A 16409-nucleotide genomic window follows, 5' to 3' on the forward strand; every position below is an offset into this window, starting at 1 on the left:
TTAAGCGTAATAACAGTTTGCAAAATGTCCAGCAGTCATCGACCAGTACGTTGCCGTGCTCAAACACGATGAGTCATTTCCATTAATCGTAAGCACGGACCTGTAAGCGCGTTCAACTTTTTGAATGACATAGCATGTCTGTTCGTCGTCGATTGGGTCGTTAGAACGAGTCATTAGCCGCTGCAATGGCGGAAATAGATGGTATATTATTATTCGGATAAATATTCAATCGCTCGCGATCGATCCACGCTCAACGATCGACGCGCAATCTTCGGCCGACGATGCACCGAGTCGTTTCTCGTGTCGGAATCTTTAATGAGCCGGAAAATAGCAAATTGGAAGATTGGCTAAACGCGTCTAAGCAGCTCTAACAGCTTCCGCTTTCGATGCTCCGTACGAGCCGCAGCGCACGTTTTCTAAATCGATCATTTCTATCGTCGCGTTCGGTCGCATGAGAATAATTCGTTTGCACGATTGATTAAGCAATTCCGATGGATAATTTTGCGAGACAATGATATCGATGTCAACGCACAGAGTTTCCGCCGCTGCGATTTGCAATCCCGCGGAAATACGTTTGTCTGGTCTAATATGATGGCAAATCTTTTCGCGGAATATTCGAATTGCAAAACTCACCCTTCTGCAAACAGGACGTCCCGCTGAAGAGCTTGCGTGTTCGACGCATATATCCGTGACATCGTCATGAACGCCGGCATTGTTAAACATGCCCACCCAGTATAGCAAGAATCGGCAGAAACTGTCGTTATGGCCGCTATAGCTGCGTGTCTGTAAAGCAGGAACTTCCGTCGAAATAGAGGCGAATTGAACTACCTTTACGCTTCGTGAGTTTCACATTATCTTTCATTCGCCGCGCTCGATTCTTGATAGACCGGAACGATCGGATTAAGACACGAAGGAGCAACGTGTAGGAGAATATGTAGGGCGTGTGCGCGAAACTCGTTAAATTATTATCCGGATCTACGCGTTCAGATCTGTTGATGGAGGTAATAATAATAATGGATCCTAGTAAATCCAACGTGCGAAACTTACGCGCCGACAGCATGCGGGAAAATGAAGGGAAGAAGAACGAGCGATCGAAACCTTCGAGGCCGATAAATCGATACATCTCGATATTGAAAATTGATGAGTGATCGCATTATCAATCGACTCGTAGTCGTTTTTGATATAAATTAATTAAACAAACAATTTGCAATTAACCTAGTACTTTTCATAGATGCGTATAAAAATTTATAATTAAGTATATTATATTGTATATTTTTTATTCGTGCAATGTTACGTAATGTTCATTATTTATGCAAATCCAACGCATGATTTACCGACGAAGTTGCTATACAACGAAACATTTTGCGCGCGCTAAACGATATCTCAAATATCATTCAGCATGATGTTTATAATAAAATATAAAATCACATAGAAAAAGAGAGATAATATTTAAAGTATTGTCGTTCTACCGAATAATCAGCAGCATCGACGAGACACTAATAAAGACCGTTGGTCTTCTGGATTTAGAATACCAGAGAAATACCAGAGAACTCTCGCTGAGCACTAACGCCCTCTTGGAAATATCGTGGATGGAGTGCAAAGCTGAAGTTCAAAATGAGCATAAATTGTAACAGATATGGAGTAATGGGAAAAAGATATCGGAAAATATCAAGATGATAAATAACTATTAACAAATATACACTAGATAAAAATATCAAGTTTAATCGTAATAAACATGAAGAAAAATTTAAGAAAATCACATGCTAACTCAGAACACATTTTATATCAAATTAAAAAATTGATAGCGTACGATAGATATGTCAGGAAATAATACAAGTGACATCGCTCCGGGCAATTGCGAAGCCAAGTGAAAGACAGGTTATCAGTTCTGATTGGATGCTGCCTTTTTGCTCTCTGCTTTTCTACCAAGATGTGAATCCGCCCTTAAAGATTTTTGGCTTTACATCATCTGGTTTATGCTCTAGATGTTTTCACAGCAGTTATAATCCATGCTGTAAAGCCATTTAAATGTATAACCTTTATATCAATCAGAAATAACCTATGTATTGCTGTCAGATTTGTCTGATATGAATATATAATGAGAACCGTTAACTGATATAAAACTGCAATTGTAAAATAATCAAGCTTCAGTAGTTTATGATTGGTCTGTGTCGCTTGTATATATTATATATTTGCTAACGGCTAATTTATATCGAAATCTTTATTTCTTGACAAGTATTGACAGATTTTTAAATTTAGGAAATGGTGCTGACCTCACGTGTGATATCCCGCATCGCAAATAGAGCATTTTGTTACACCAGCTTGAGACATGTTGCTAATTCTAATTCAGATACGAAAGAATTAAATGCGGATTTAATGAAGGATTGGAAAGTGGAGTTACACAACACTATGAAAATTTTGCCAAATTTCATCAGTGAGAAAGAGGAAGAGATTTTATTGCAAGAGATTGAACCTTACATGAAGCGGTTGCGTTACGAGTTTTCCCACTGGGACAATGTTAGTAAGATGTCAATTTTCACACAGAGCACATAGAAATATTTGGTTTATTTCTTATATATTATCGCCTTTATTTTCTTTCATAGGCGATACATGGTTACAGAGAAACAGAATGGAGAAAGTGGAATGAAGATAATTCAGAGATTATTGATAGGGTTCGTAAAACAGCATTCCCACGGGATGTGGCACAGCTCTCGCTGGTGCATATATTGGATTTGTCAGCTAAGGGATGGATAAAGCCTCATGTTGATAGTATCAGGGTAACAAAACGTTGCTGTTACGTTTCGAGATGACCTCTAAGTAATTTTACATATAGATGAAATTTTTTGTAGTTTTGTGGAGGGATTATTGCAGGATTAAGCTTATTAAGTGACAGTGTAATGAGACTGACAATGGTGGAACATGAGAAAGAGTGCTCAGAGTGCTTTCTACTTCCAAGGAGGTCACTGTATATCATGAGGTTTGATACAACTTGTTCTCATGCTTTGCTATTATTAGCTGATATACTTGAATATACTGATATACTTGAAAATTTTTGTATACAATTATGTTTTCAGTGGTGTTGCAAGGTACAAGTACAACCATGAAATTCTCAAATCTGAGGAATCATATTTTGAAGGACAACATATACCAAAGAATAGACGTATCTCTGTGATATGCAGAAGTGAACCTGATCCTGAAATTAGCTAGGATTTGTTGTGCAATTAAGATACCTTACATCCTAAAGATATCCCATGTAAATATCAAATATTCAATCATAGCTAGCAAGAATTATTGCTAATAATAAAGAGCATATCTTCGAGAATCAAGTAGCCAAGGTACACATGAGAAGTGAAAATTTACATCATACAATATCGCTCATATCCACTTAGATTCACTCGCGATATTAAAGGCGAGACGTCTGACTTCACACGTGGAGCTCGAGAAACAGTCTTTTAAAAGCCTCGAACTCCCGTTCAAGCATGAATTTAAATACCCAGGCGGGCACCCGATGTATGTGAACAGCCGTTCACATGATACACGGCGACCGATAACAGATGGTGTCAGCGGAGGCGCGACAGAGCAGGACGCGATGCGCGTCGTCTATACGAGCGTCGCGGGTTCATGGCGGGGCCGTCGTACGAAACATGGCGTCCGCGAGGTTATTGCTATGAGTGCTGCTCCGTTTTCTATTGTTAAATGTGGCATCGTCGCGCGACGTGCGGGCTGACGCGAAGCGTCGTGTCCTCGGGGCGGCGAGCGCGGCTGCTTGAACCCCCCGTGACCCAAGTCGGCCGACCGTAGGAACGACCCGGCGGCGAGAAAAACAGGCCTCGTCAACAGAAAGAGAGAGCAAGGGAGAGAGAGAGAGAGAGAGAGAGAGAGAGAGAGAGTGGGAGAGAAAGAGTGAGAGAGAGAGAGAGAGAGAGAGAGCGAGAGCGCGCGAGAGAGAGAGGGAAAGAGTGGGCTTGTAGGTATACACACCCTGACGCGAGACCGTCGAGACTGGTATTTCGGCATATCGCGGCCTCCTCCGCCTTCGCCGAATTCCGCCCCGCGACCACGGACCATCGAAGATCGTCCTCGCGACAGGACGAACTAGGTCCGTGCGCGCCATTCGCGGACACGCGCCTCAGAATGCCGGTTTCCGTGAAATTGTTTTCACGCACAGGGTGGTAAGAGGAGAGAGAGAGAGAGAGAGAGAGAGAGGGAGAAAGCGAGTCGAGACGTGATCGCGTCCTCTCCTCCTGTTTGCTTCTTACCGTCGCGCAGGAAACCCGTCGCGTATTCCCGGAACATTGTAGCCGATGGGAAACGTATCAATCACGCTAACGCGATCCGATTTCGCATTCTCGTAGTACTTACAAGCGCCAAGCAGGGGGGGAGTGTATCCGATGTAAACCGCTTGCTCCAAGTCCCTGCCTTGTCCCACGGTGATCCAGGATGCGTCAGGACGACGACGCTTCTCGTTCCTGATATGTATCGTCACTCGGCCGCGATAAGAGACGAAACGTTAAATCGCAACTTAGTGTTTTGCGTCGCGCGGTGTAACGCGGTATCGGCGCGTGGAGTCGAGAGAAGAAGGAAAGAGTGTGATTTACGCAGAAGAGAGGAGTAAGGAGAGTGTCGAGCCATATGCCGCCGGCCGGGCTATCGGCGAGAGGCTTGTCTACCTTGATGGACCACGGACAACCGGACGCTCGTCATCGGAGCGAGCGTTACCTACTCTACCCAGAGAATGGCTCCTCACATCCTCATAGTCCAAACACGGCCAACTCATCACCGCGGTATCAGCATAACAGCAGAACCAATAGTCATAACGCTAGGTAAAGCCATACACCGTAGACAAGACCTACGGGAGGTGACCTGAGCAATTTTCATCAGGGAGATTCCTTTTTGCAGTTACAGTTACATATATGGACATACGTCCAGTAACAATATGTCTGACAGCAGCGTTTCTGATACGCATAGCGGTGGAACTGCGAGAACTGTCTCCCAACAGACTAGTCCATCCCACGGTACACATTCCTCTTCTCAGTCACGACAGGACAACAGCACTACTATCTTCACAGCCCTCTTTGATTACGTTGCTCAGGGTGAAGATGAGTTATCTCTTCAGAGAGGGGAGACTGTTGAGGTAGTTCAACTTCCAGGATAATTTAATCTCGATTATTTGTTTCATTGAGATCATTTTGTGAAAACTCCCTACTTGGTATGTTGATTGCAAATAGTCGATTGGGAAACGGCCGATTCAATCGCGACAATGTATTTATTTTAGCATAAGAGTCTGCCAGTGTAAAACACAGTTGTTCTTTACGATAGGTTTTGTCGAAGGACTCGAAAATCTCAGGCGACGAAGGATGGTGGACTGGAAAAGTTCACGGGAAAGTGGGAATCTTTCCTGCGAACTTCGTCGCGGAGGCAGAGAGTATCGATCGAGTCTCGTCGGTGATCGATAAGGTGCAACCTATCGAAATCAATTTCGAAGAGCTGCAACTGGAGGAAGTTATAGGGGTCGGAGGATTTGGGAAAGTGTACAGGTAGGCGAACGAATCGCTTCGTATAGATGTGCAGAGCTATCAGCGTCACGTTTGTTTCAGAAACATTCCATGGAAAAAGATTCTGATATACTGATTCTAAAGTACCGACAATGATTTCAAGACATATACACATACACATACATATCTCGCGATGAAGATAGTGCTCATTAGTAAGATTCCTTTGATTTTTCAGGGGCTTTTGGAAGGGCCGCGAGGTAGCCGTGAAGGCTGCGCGCCAAGACCCGGACGAAGAGCCCAGTGTAACGTTAGAAAATGTACGGCAGGAAGCGAAATTATTCTGGTTATTGAAACACGAAAATATTGTGCAATTAGAAGGGGTGTGTATAAAGATGCCCAATATGTGTCTTGTGATGGAGTACGCCCGCGGCGGCAGTCTTAACAGAGTCCTTAGTGGCAGGAAAATAAGACCCGACGTATTAGTCGATTGGGCGATACAGATCGCGAGGGGAATGGATTACCTCCACAATAAAGCTCCTATAAGCCTTATCCATAGGGATCTGAAAAGCTCCAATGGTAAGACATGTCAACAAGTCGACAATAACATCGGTGAGTCCGTTCCCTTCTTTTCATTCGGAACATCTTTTCACATCGATAGTGTTACTGAGCGAGCCGATTGAAAACGACGATCTGCAATACAAAACCCTAAAGATCACGGACTTTGGTTTAGCGAGAGAAGTCTACAAAACAACCCGCATGTCAGCGGCGGGCACTTACGCCTGGATGGCGCCGGAAGTGATCAAGAAGAGCACCTTCAGCAAAGCCAGTGATGTATGGAGGTCAGTTTTCGATGTCTTTGGGTCTGATGTCTTCATCTCACGAATGAGCGTTTTCGTCGTATTTTCCTTGAGCTGTGTCTGACTTTTAATTCAAGTACTTGAAATCTTCACTCACAGCTACGGTGTGCTGTTGTGGGAACTCCTGACGGGAGAGATACCGTACAAAGGCATCGATACTTTGGCTATAGCATACGGCGTCGCTGTTAATAAACTGACTCTACCTATACCATCAACTTGCCCTCAACCCTGGAGGTATCTCATGGAAGGTGAGAGATTAATTAGACGCGCTGAGAGATCCTTTTCTTCTCAAATCGTGCTTATAATCGCGTACTTTAGTAAGTCCAGAGTGAGTTTAGTATACTGAAAGTAATTTATTATTTAGAATGTTGGGCATCGGACAGTCATGCTCGACCTGGATTCGCGGAGATTTTAATAGCTCTGGAGGAGGTGCGAGATGCATTCGCGGCAACGCCACACGAGTCTTTTCACACGATGCAGGAAGATTGGAGACTGGAGATTGAGCAAGTTCTGCACGGGCTGCGCATGAAGGAAAAGGTATAAGCATTATGACGTTATTGTGTTTGAGAATTACTTGTATCTTTACATTTGAAATTATTCAAAAAATATCGTATTCTCGTACAATCTCTCCTACAAATTTTGTAAGATGTCATTTTCAAACCTTACACGTATACAAATATGTATTACAAAATAAATAATATTTATAATCGTTATTTCAAACGCTTTGCAAAGGCATGCCGTTCTTTAGAGGAGGTAAGACGAAATAAAAAAGTTGCTTAATATATCACTGTTAGAGGAATAGTCGTCCCGTTTACATATATTTTTTATTCTTTCGATAAAAGTTAATTATTGTCTTTAAGTTTCGTAGAACATGTGATATGACTCGGTACATACATATATAATTACGGTGCTCTAAGTAAATTGGCCGTCTGACGTGTCTTTTTAATTTCGCTTGCAAGGAGCTGCGCTGTAGAGAGGAAGAACTGACGAAGGCACAGGTGCAACAGAGACAGCACGAAGAGAACTTGAGGCAGCGGGAGCAGGAGTTAGCTGCGCGCGAGATAGATCTCTTAGAAAGGGAACTCACCGTAATGATCATTCAACAACAGAATACGCCTACGCCGAACAAGAGACGTGGCAAATTCAAGAAGTCGCGATTGAAGTTAAACAAAAAGGAGCCTGGGAGCAACATTAGTGCGCCATCGGGTAAAATAATCACTCTCTTTCTCCAAATTATCGTTCAGACGCTGTGTACAAAATCGATTTTCCAAAATTGATTTAGGTGTAAGCAGCGATTTTATATATATATATATACTCCTTTCTTTAAAATATATTTCGGTGAAGAATGATATATCTCGGTTTGTAATTAGAGATATCCCTGTTTAGATTTTCGTCATACGATCACCGTTCAGCACACGGCCTTGGATCGAGGCAAGGTGAGAAACCCGTCGAGACCCAACAGCCCACCAGGCTCGCCCAGCATTCCAAGACTCCGAGCAATCGCATGTAAGTATAATAAATCCACTTTTGAACGCTTTCAGTAGTACCGTAATTATTGACAATGTATCGTGCAATATGAGTGACTTTACGAGCGATCGAACGTATTGAATTGTAATCAGACAATTTGAGTGTTACACTGTTTGTTCGTGGTAGACACCTTGTACTTTTTATACATGTCAATACTTTTTCGGCATGGTGTGCACAATCATTGTTTCTACATACATATATACATACATGGATACCTCTCCATTTTACTTTCTTCTCTCGCAAAAGCCACAATTACTTTGAGCTATTGTATTATACCATAGTGATACAGAGTATACCATCTCGCTGAGATTAGTGTGCACAATGATATCGTTTGAATATATACAGTCGCTTCCCGAAGAGAGTATATCCGTAAGAAGCCTCCGAGTCGCCTCCGTCGAATTGAGCGAAGGAGAGGAGATTTGAGTAGTTAGTACCGTAGTGAGTAGCACTTTGTTTCTCTTTCTTTCCCCGTCTAGTACCGGCGGACGGAGTAAAGGGTAAGACTTGGGGACCGTCGACGCTTCATCAACGTGAACGCGGGGCTATTATCACCCAGCCGCCGAATCCCGCCTCCCCTGGCGGCAAACGCTGGTCCCGTTCCGCGCCAGATCTCGAAAAGACACCGCTGCGTACAGCCCTGTTGGCGAACGCGCACCGCTCCCCGCTTCTGCAGGAAATAGGTAACCCTACCTCCAGAAAATTGTACTCCTCGGCCAATAACCTGATAGACAATCAGCCGGGATGTAGTAGCTATAACGATATGCCGCAAAACCTCGACAGCATCATGCAGGGCTTCGCGCCCTGCAACATAGGCGAGGACTTTGTCATTCTGGACAACGACATATACGAGTCCATAGTTCTGCATAAAGCCCCGAACGATCTTAAGACTCAATCCTCGGACGGGCCCCCGATAATCAACGACGATTACCCGAATCGGGTCGGCCGTGCGGGTGGTGGCGCTTCCATGAAGGCCACCACGTCGCCCAAATGCCAGAGGCCGCCCGAATGGGAGCACTCGTACTCCACGAATTTCGTGCAGAATGTGGCGTGCACTCTGGTGGGCACCGCGAAGCGGGTCAAGAGTAAGAAACGCGATAGAAGCAAGTCGAAGGAGTCGAAGCGCAGAGACAGTTCGGAGTCGCGCTTAGCGTCCTTAGCCGATTTCTTCCGGTCGCCGTCCGGCTCGCGCAAGAGCTCCCTCAATTCGCCGCGTAGTACCGAGAGAAAGAACTCGGTCACCATCAAAATTAACGACACCGATGGTCTCGAGTCGAGCCCCGAGAATTCCATCGGTAAGACCTCCTCCACCACCTCTTCCTCCTCTCAGCACAAGTCGCGCATATCCAAGAGCCCACTGAGGGTGTTCAACAAGATGAAGACATGGGGCAGCCGGGACGCGCTCGACGACAAAACCGCCACGGTTAAAGTGGAGTACAGTGTCCAGGAGAACGTGATATCCATACCGCAGTTGAGCCGTCGCGACTCCGATCAGGCGAACACGACGGTGCCGAGGTTCCTCGCGGCCAACTCCCGCGAGGGCATCGACTTCGAGAGTCTCGAGTCCGAGTTGTGCAACTTCGACTCGGAGCACTCGAACGACAGCTCCAGGTCGAAGAGCTCGCTGGGGCCGTACCACGAGGTACCCAGGCATAAGAGGTCGCCGATCAACGTCGAGACGACGCCGGACGTGCCCGCGAAGCAGGCCGCGTACCGTCTCGATCACGGCATCGAGATGAATTCCCTCTTGCATCACAAGTCCAGGAATAACGAGTACTTGCGCAGCTGCGACGGCGACAGCGTTGTGCACACGTCCGGTCGCCTCCACGAGGCCGATCGCCATAGTCCCCGTACGAATTATAGTCCAAAGAGAAGTCTGCCCGCGTCTCCCCCGGACACCATCGGGCCCAGTTCCGAGGATATCGACGTGGTGTTCAAACATTTCGCTGCTGAACAATTCCCGCGAAAGAATGATAAGTAAACATAGCGCGCGCGCACGGCCAGAACGGATGTACTCCTGCGACATTGTCGGCTGTCCCCGACCTGCCGCGGTTTCTTTCGACGATAGATACCGCACGCGCACGTGAAAGAGATAGGCATTGATTCAATGATTATTATCGTCGTGATGAATCGCGGCCGATGAGATGAATTTCATCAATGTCAGTGTTTCCACACTGACGATTACGAACGTTTCTCGCGCGCGAGCCGTCATGTTACGCGAGATTCTAGGATACTGTCCCGCTGTTGATTAGATTGACGCACGTGGTATCCATCATTTTAAGAAAGTGCAGTCGATCATGGACACTTTAGATTTGACGGGGGCACAAGTAGAGCTTGCAGCTCGAAACGCATTTCGATATGGCATGTCACCTTTTCTCCACTGCACTTTTCTCCGTTACATGGTATTTTTGAATGACTTCGTACTGACCGTGTGTTTCTATTCTATCGCAGGCCTCTCTGAGGAAAGCATCTACCACACCCGTAAGTTTTCTCACACATTGCCGCAACGGTTGTTATATATTTCAATGATGTCCACTTTATATCCAGCCCCTTCTCCTCTTTTTCTTCATCTTCTTCCGTCTCCTTCTTCCGTGCTTCCATCCGTCACTGATATTCCCGTCACGTTTAATTCCACCAAGACGATGATTTACATTTGCGTATTGTAAAGCTAAAAACGAAGATCTCAATGTAGGCAATGTCTTTTTACTTTCATAACTGAATTTTTTCTTTTTTTTTTTTTTTTTTTCAATGAGCCCTGTCACGTAGTTTATGCTTAGTGATTGTTCACATAGTAATATAATGCATGTATGCACCGATCGATAGTGTTTTTTTCTCATTATCTATCAGTCATTTGAGGTCGATAATTAGATGTACACTTTTCGGACGATCTGTGTACGGACTTCGTGGACGCTCATTTCGCTCTGACTGGCGCGAAGTGGTTTTGCCTCAAAAAAAAGAAAGAGAGAGAGAGAGAAAAGAAATTCGGTGAGGGACCAGATAGGAATTTAAGTTTATCGTACGACGAGAGAATGCTAGCTGGTGCACAGGCGGGCCCTAAAAGTTGTCTCGGAGGATGAAATTGTCTAAAGTATACATTAGATATGTTATGCACTATTTTTAAATGTTTATGCAGAGGGCATGGACTTGTTTTTGTACCCAGTTTTGCATTAATTTACGAATTAATTTATCCTAATTTAAGCCGATGTGATACTCGTAGTCCGAGTAAGCTAAAAATCTATAATGAGAGAGAATATAAGAAAAAAGGATATATATATTTTATATATATATATATATATACACACGCAGTCTTTCTGGTGTTGGTTCTTTTCTGATATTATCTGGAAGACATAACACATTTCTAACAAGCAGATCTAACAGCCCACTACTACGTGAGAGACAGAGAGAAAGAGAGAGAGAAAGAGAGAGAGCGAGAGAGAGAGAGAAAGAGTCACACGCTTCGGCCATTGCCGCAAAGTTCAACTATAACGATACATGTCTTTACATTGGAGCGTTATCAGGTTGTGTATGTCTGCATAGTCATAATTTTTATAACAACAAAGTGAAATCAAAATTATATGGTCATATATATAGTCTATATATAAACATTTATATATAGAAAGAAAGGGAGAGAGAAAGAAAGAGAGAGAGAGAGAGAGAGAGAGAGAGAGAGAGAGAAAAATATATATTTGTTAAAGTAGCCCTCTTTTATCTTGTTGCCTTATGTGCATTTAGATCGATTGCAAATTTATTGATTGTTAATGCAACTCTCAGCGAATTTGTTTCTGTACTGTTGTTATGCCAAAACTTCCGTAACCGTTTCTCGAGAGCAGAGATTTTTGCACACATCACATTCTCAACACACGGAGCCACACGCACATTTGTATTTTAGTGATAGAAATTTTTTCAATAAAACCTTTTCAGTTGGACACATTGAATTTTGTTTTTTCGTTTTGCTGAATTTTTTACGCTCGGTCTTTGGCGATAGAACGAATGTATTCTGATGAAACATTGATTGAATCAACATCTCGTGTAGCATCTTTTTTTTTTTTACCGGTACGGTACACAAAATTTTAGACGATTGCGTGTACGAAAACTTTCACCGACAATGAGATGTACAATGAGATGTAACGAATGTTACAGTTTACAATGGCTCGTACCGCAATTATCGGTCTCGTCACATTTTGCGCTTTCGATAAAAAAAAAAGAAAAAAAAGAGAGAAAGAGAAAAAAGTTACTGTGTGTGTCGATGGCCGAGCGTAAAAAAACGATCCTTGCATGCTTCCAGTAGGATCCTAACTGTTAACTCCAATTGGGTTTGGTCCCTCTCTCTTCCTAAGATCCTAGGCTCGCTGACGAGCAAATATTACTTGCGTGCAATTCTGTTACATTCTATCTCCGACAGTTGCGAGGAACAGGAATCACGCGGGAACGTCCGATTGTGAGTGCTTGAGCAATTTAATCCGACTTCATGTAATAGAAATCTGTTCACAATTGTCTTGTTCCGAATTGACGAGGGCAAAATTCTTAGAGTAAGGATCTCCTGAGGCAAAAAATGTGTGTACGAAACAACTTGCGTGTAATCGTTTTTATCGTCCAACTCATCCGACGGGATGTCTTCAGAGTTTGGAGAGAGTGTTTCACGTTTTCGACCAGAGCAATGCCTTCCATTTCTAAACTCTATCTTAGACGTAGTTGCTCTACACATTGTTGCCAAGGATTACAGTAGGTTGATACATTTCTGTTTCTTCTCAGTACGTTGAACTTTGCTTCTGTCTGTAAGAATTGGCCGAGTCTGCAAAAGAAGATATCATGGAATTATAATTTGGATTGCAACTCTTAGTACTTTTAGAAAGCGCACGTTCTGTTTGAGATTATCGCGCGTATCTTGGCGACGACTTGGCCGATTTTTAAAATACGCCTTACATGTTGTACTTGTGTGGGTGCATTTTTTTTTTTCTTTGGTGTTTGCTCTTAGCTATAGAGATTGAACGTAGCTCTAACGCGCCACGATAATACTTAATATCTTCCGATACGAGCAATCGCTTTACACATGCATGGATAATATAATGATTAATATAAATAATAATTTAATTGATATTAATGAGAGAGAGAGAGAGAGAGAGAGAGAGAGACTACCAAGCACGCGAATTACACGAGCTATCCCGCAGTGTTTAGTCACCGTTAAATAAAGAGCTCCGAGCGTAAGAGTACACGTACGACGAAAACTTATACGTTAATCGGTCGGTTCGAAGCGCGGTAACAAGGTAAGGAAGAAGGCACATGAGTTTCTGCGAGTCGCGAATCCGAGTCGGATTCGCGAGAGTCTGAGCGAACACGAGAGAAGAGAAAACTGCGCACAGTGTGATCCTCGCAAGCGAGATCTCGCGACCGATCTGCTATCTTGACGATTCCACTATCCACGCGAGCGTGCGCTATACCATTGTCACCCCAAACGTGAATGTCTTTTATAGATTATACAGCATTACCGCCCGACCTGTCGACCGACTGGATAACGTCGGATTATCCGCTGAAGCCCGGTCTGACTGGGTCGTACATCATGCCGATGGCCGTTCCTATGCCCACCCTATACAACGGCGAGACGAAGAAACCAAAGCTAAGCATAATAGAGCTGGTGCTATACAACATCGCGGCGATGCTGGCCGGCGTGGCCACCGGCTACGACGTGAGAATGTCGAACATATCCCCGATTCACCCGCGACTGTATCCCCGAGTGAGCGAGTGCGACGAGGAGCAGCCCAGGTGGTGGTTTCAAGCGGACACCGGCTCAAATCGCAACTCTTATCTCGGCGCTGATTACGAGTTCAGCTCGAGCAGCGGCTATCCGCACAACACTTATCACGGACGGGCACACCATTACAGGTAATCCGACTGGTCTCTCGGTAGCACCTAAAACCACCATCGAAATGAGCGGTCGGTTTAGTTTCCCAAATGATACGCCTTACGATAATCATATTTGTCATTCTGTGGAGTCAAGAAGGGGATCAATGTACGAAATTTCTTACTTGGTAAGGGATGACTCCCTCATCTTTTTTTCAACTGAAGTCCCTGGTGTAACTAAGAAGGTACACAGTCTTCCCGGATAATGCAAACTCCTAGAGAACATCTTAAAAAAAGCGAATCTTTTTGTAAATTATCAGTTTGCATTTGATTGACGGATAAGTCTAACGACTACACCGTTCTTACAGGCCGTTCCTAAGTAACATGGGTGGCATAGCGCCTGGCCTTCCAGCGATGCCGGACAAGCCGTTGCGCTTCACGGACTCCCCGCAGCACTACACCAGCAGCACGACCGGCTCCAACGCCCCGACGCCGAGCCCGAGGAGGAAGAGCAGCAGCACCAGCAACGAGGACGCGTACTCGCACGACGCAGCTCGCGTCGACCGGATGGAGAGGGTGCCGACGATATACATGGGCAACGTCGCCCCGTTTCCGGATTACGGGCCACCGGTGTACACCGTCGTACCGCCGGAGTATTATCGTTCCCCCGAACCGCCGTATTACGTACCTACGGAGTGTCAGTAAGTACGAGTATCAAAATATAAGATGCAAGTACATCAGGGTAGTCGATTCAAAAGTTCTGTCAGATAATCTTAAATTATAAATATAGCATAGCTAATATATCCAGGGCTTAAAATCAAGTCTTCTAGATCGCCCGGACAAAAGCTTCAAGTTGCCTCAATTAAATCGATGCAGTAATAATACATTTAAGGCTTAAGATAGAGTCTTCCGCAGCTTCAAATCAGTGCATCACAGCGCAGACGATGAATGAAGAATTTCCCGTTCTTTCAGCGACCGGATGCTCGAGTGCCCCGAGTTTCCACACGCGTACGACAATCCAAGTAGCATGAACAGCCCGGCCAGACCGGTGTCCAGACTTCTGCCTTACACGCATCACCGCACCTCGTCCAACGTCTCCAACGCCAGCACGTCGAGCCAGAGCAACGTGAACCCGACGTTTCGCCTGGAGGACGAGGATGATTACGGCGTGTACTCGCCCGTGCCGTATTATCAGCGACCGTCGAACGTAATCTCCAACTTGGCGTCGACGTACGGCTCGAGTATCCTGAATCACGAATATGGCTCGCCGTTGCTGACCCGCCAGAATTCTCACGATTCCAGCAGCAACTCGGGCGATAGGCCGAGTAACCTGGAGGTGATCACGCGATTGCGCTCGAGTCTGAAGCGCTCTAGTTACTCCTACAACTCGCCGAGCAAGAGCGTCAGCAAGAACAACTCGGGCTCGGGCACGCCGACGAACCCGACCCCGCCCGACTCGCTCACGTCCGAGGACTCGAGCTACGTTTCCGCCAAGGACAGCCAGATCTCCATTGGCCGGGTGCGTTTCTCGCCGGTGACCTTCGACCGCGACGGCGTGCCGCGCGACCACAGGGAGACGCTGCTGGACATTCCGGTGCATGGGCAGAGTCAGGACGTGACGGTGCCACTGCAAGCGAATCGCCGGCTCAACCGAAGTAGGAAGCCGAGCATCTCGGAGCTCGAGAGGGAGTTCTTGTCATAGCACTGGCTTATTTAAGACCGCGCGAAACTCACGTAGGACTGCACTGAGACAGAGCGTTCGTCGAAATGTTCTCTCACTGTCGCTGATCGATGTCTCATAGAGAACGTAGGACTATCTCCTCTCGTGTCGCCGGTTATGTCGGGTCGTGAAAGTCGCCCGTCGCGGTCATCGTCGCTCCTATAATCGAGCCTCGAGGGCCCGCACTCGGTTCGTCGGCGGAACTAGAGAGTCGCGGAACGATGTCGCATGTTGTCGAAGCACTGCCTCTCGCGGATGATACTCATCGGTAGAACAGCGGGTCGTAATCTTACACTAATTTAACTACTCCGGGAAACTGACGACATTCCATACAACGCCACGCGTACAATCCGAGCGCGACTCGCTTCGTTGTAGAGCGTGCAACGTTGTAACGCGCGATTAGGTGATTTTTTATTTCGTAACATAGTGGTATTTGATATGCGTGTCACGATATATATATATACATACATATATATATATATGTATATATATACAGGGTATTCATTTGAAAACTTTTCAGCTAATTATCTCGAAAACTATGAAAGATATTAAGAAAAGCTAAATTACGTGTTCCATGATTTCAAAGGGGAAAGAGAATGGCATTATCAGTTTTTTATTTGGAGGGCATTTTCAAGGTCAGTTGAAGGTCAACTTAATTTTTTAAAATAGAAAGCCTACTTTTTTTATTATGCCTTCTTTTTCTATCAATTAATTTGAACAACTTTTGTCTGAAACATTTTTTTACTTGCCTAATATTTTTTAAAATATTTAAGGAAAACTTGGTGGTTTTCAACATTTAATTTACGATATCTCGCTAACTATTCGTCGTAAAGAAAAAATAGTATTAGACTTTTTTACTTCATTTACTATCAAGAATATATTACTATAATAGTGCCCTAACTTTTGTTAACTTATCGACCTTTGGAAACTTCAAAATTATTAAATTACAAGTTTTAGCTCTATTAATTTAAAAGA

The 16409-nt window shown here is 44.8% G+C and overlaps 2 protein-coding genes and 1 long non-coding RNA gene across 8 annotated transcripts; 2 read left to right on the top strand and 1 right to left on the bottom strand.

The window, feature by feature from the left end:
• The first annotated feature begins 2022 nt into the window (after positions 1-2022).
• LOC105191505 (alpha-ketoglutarate-dependent dioxygenase alkB homolog 7, mitochondrial) lies at positions 2023-3338 on the top strand. The gene is made up of 5 exons (XM_011154947.3): positions 2023-2164; positions 2260-2517; positions 2604-2777; positions 2850-2977; positions 3075-3338. The coding sequence occupies exons 2-5, from the start codon at positions 2263-2265 to the stop codon at positions 3205-3207; spliced, it is 690 nt and encodes a 229-aa protein (XP_011153249.1). The 5' UTR covers positions 2023-2164; positions 2260-2262; the 3' UTR covers positions 3208-3338.
• Positions 3339-3600: 262 nt separating this feature from the next.
• On the top strand, positions 3601-15920 carry LOC105191510 (mitogen-activated protein kinase kinase kinase 11). 6 transcript variants are annotated; one of them, XM_025297068.1, is made up of 15 exons: positions 4633-4823; positions 4900-5134; positions 5320-5537; positions 5731-6071; positions 6154-6334; positions 6452-6600; positions 6717-6889; positions 7085-7105; positions 7312-7558; positions 7739-7858; positions 8356-8559; positions 10328-10357; positions 13348-13756; positions 14083-14415; positions 14687-15920. In XM_025297068.1, exons 1-15 carry the CDS (start codon positions 4633-4635, stop codon positions 15414-15416), a joined length of 3582 nt encoding a protein of 1193 aa, XP_025152853.1. In that variant the 3' UTR covers positions 15417-15920. The 6 variants fall into 6 exon arrangements, with proteins under 6 accessions (XP_025152856.1, XP_025152855.1, XP_025152857.1 ...); XM_025297071.1 differs by lacking the exon at positions 8356-8559 and having other exon boundaries at positions 3601-4823; XM_025297070.1 differs by lacking the exon at positions 10328-10357 and having other exon boundaries at positions 3601-4823; positions 14687-15919.
• Positions 13603-14263, bottom strand: LOC112588185 (uncharacterized). The gene is made up of 3 exons (XR_003112616.1): positions 14081-14263; positions 13900-14000; positions 13603-13783 (listed from the first exon to the last, which is right to left on the bottom strand). It is a non-coding gene; the product is annotated as an uncharacterized LOC112588185 (long non-coding RNA).
• Positions 15921-16409: the final 489 nt, after the last annotated feature.

The sequence above is a fragment of the Harpegnathos saltator genome, unplaced genomic scaffold, assembly GCF_003227715.2.
Source record: "Harpegnathos saltator strain DR-91 unplaced genomic scaffold, Hsal_v8.6 scaffold168, whole genome shotgun sequence".
NCBI lineage: Eukaryota > Metazoa > Arthropoda > Insecta > Hymenoptera > Formicidae > Harpegnathos > Harpegnathos saltator.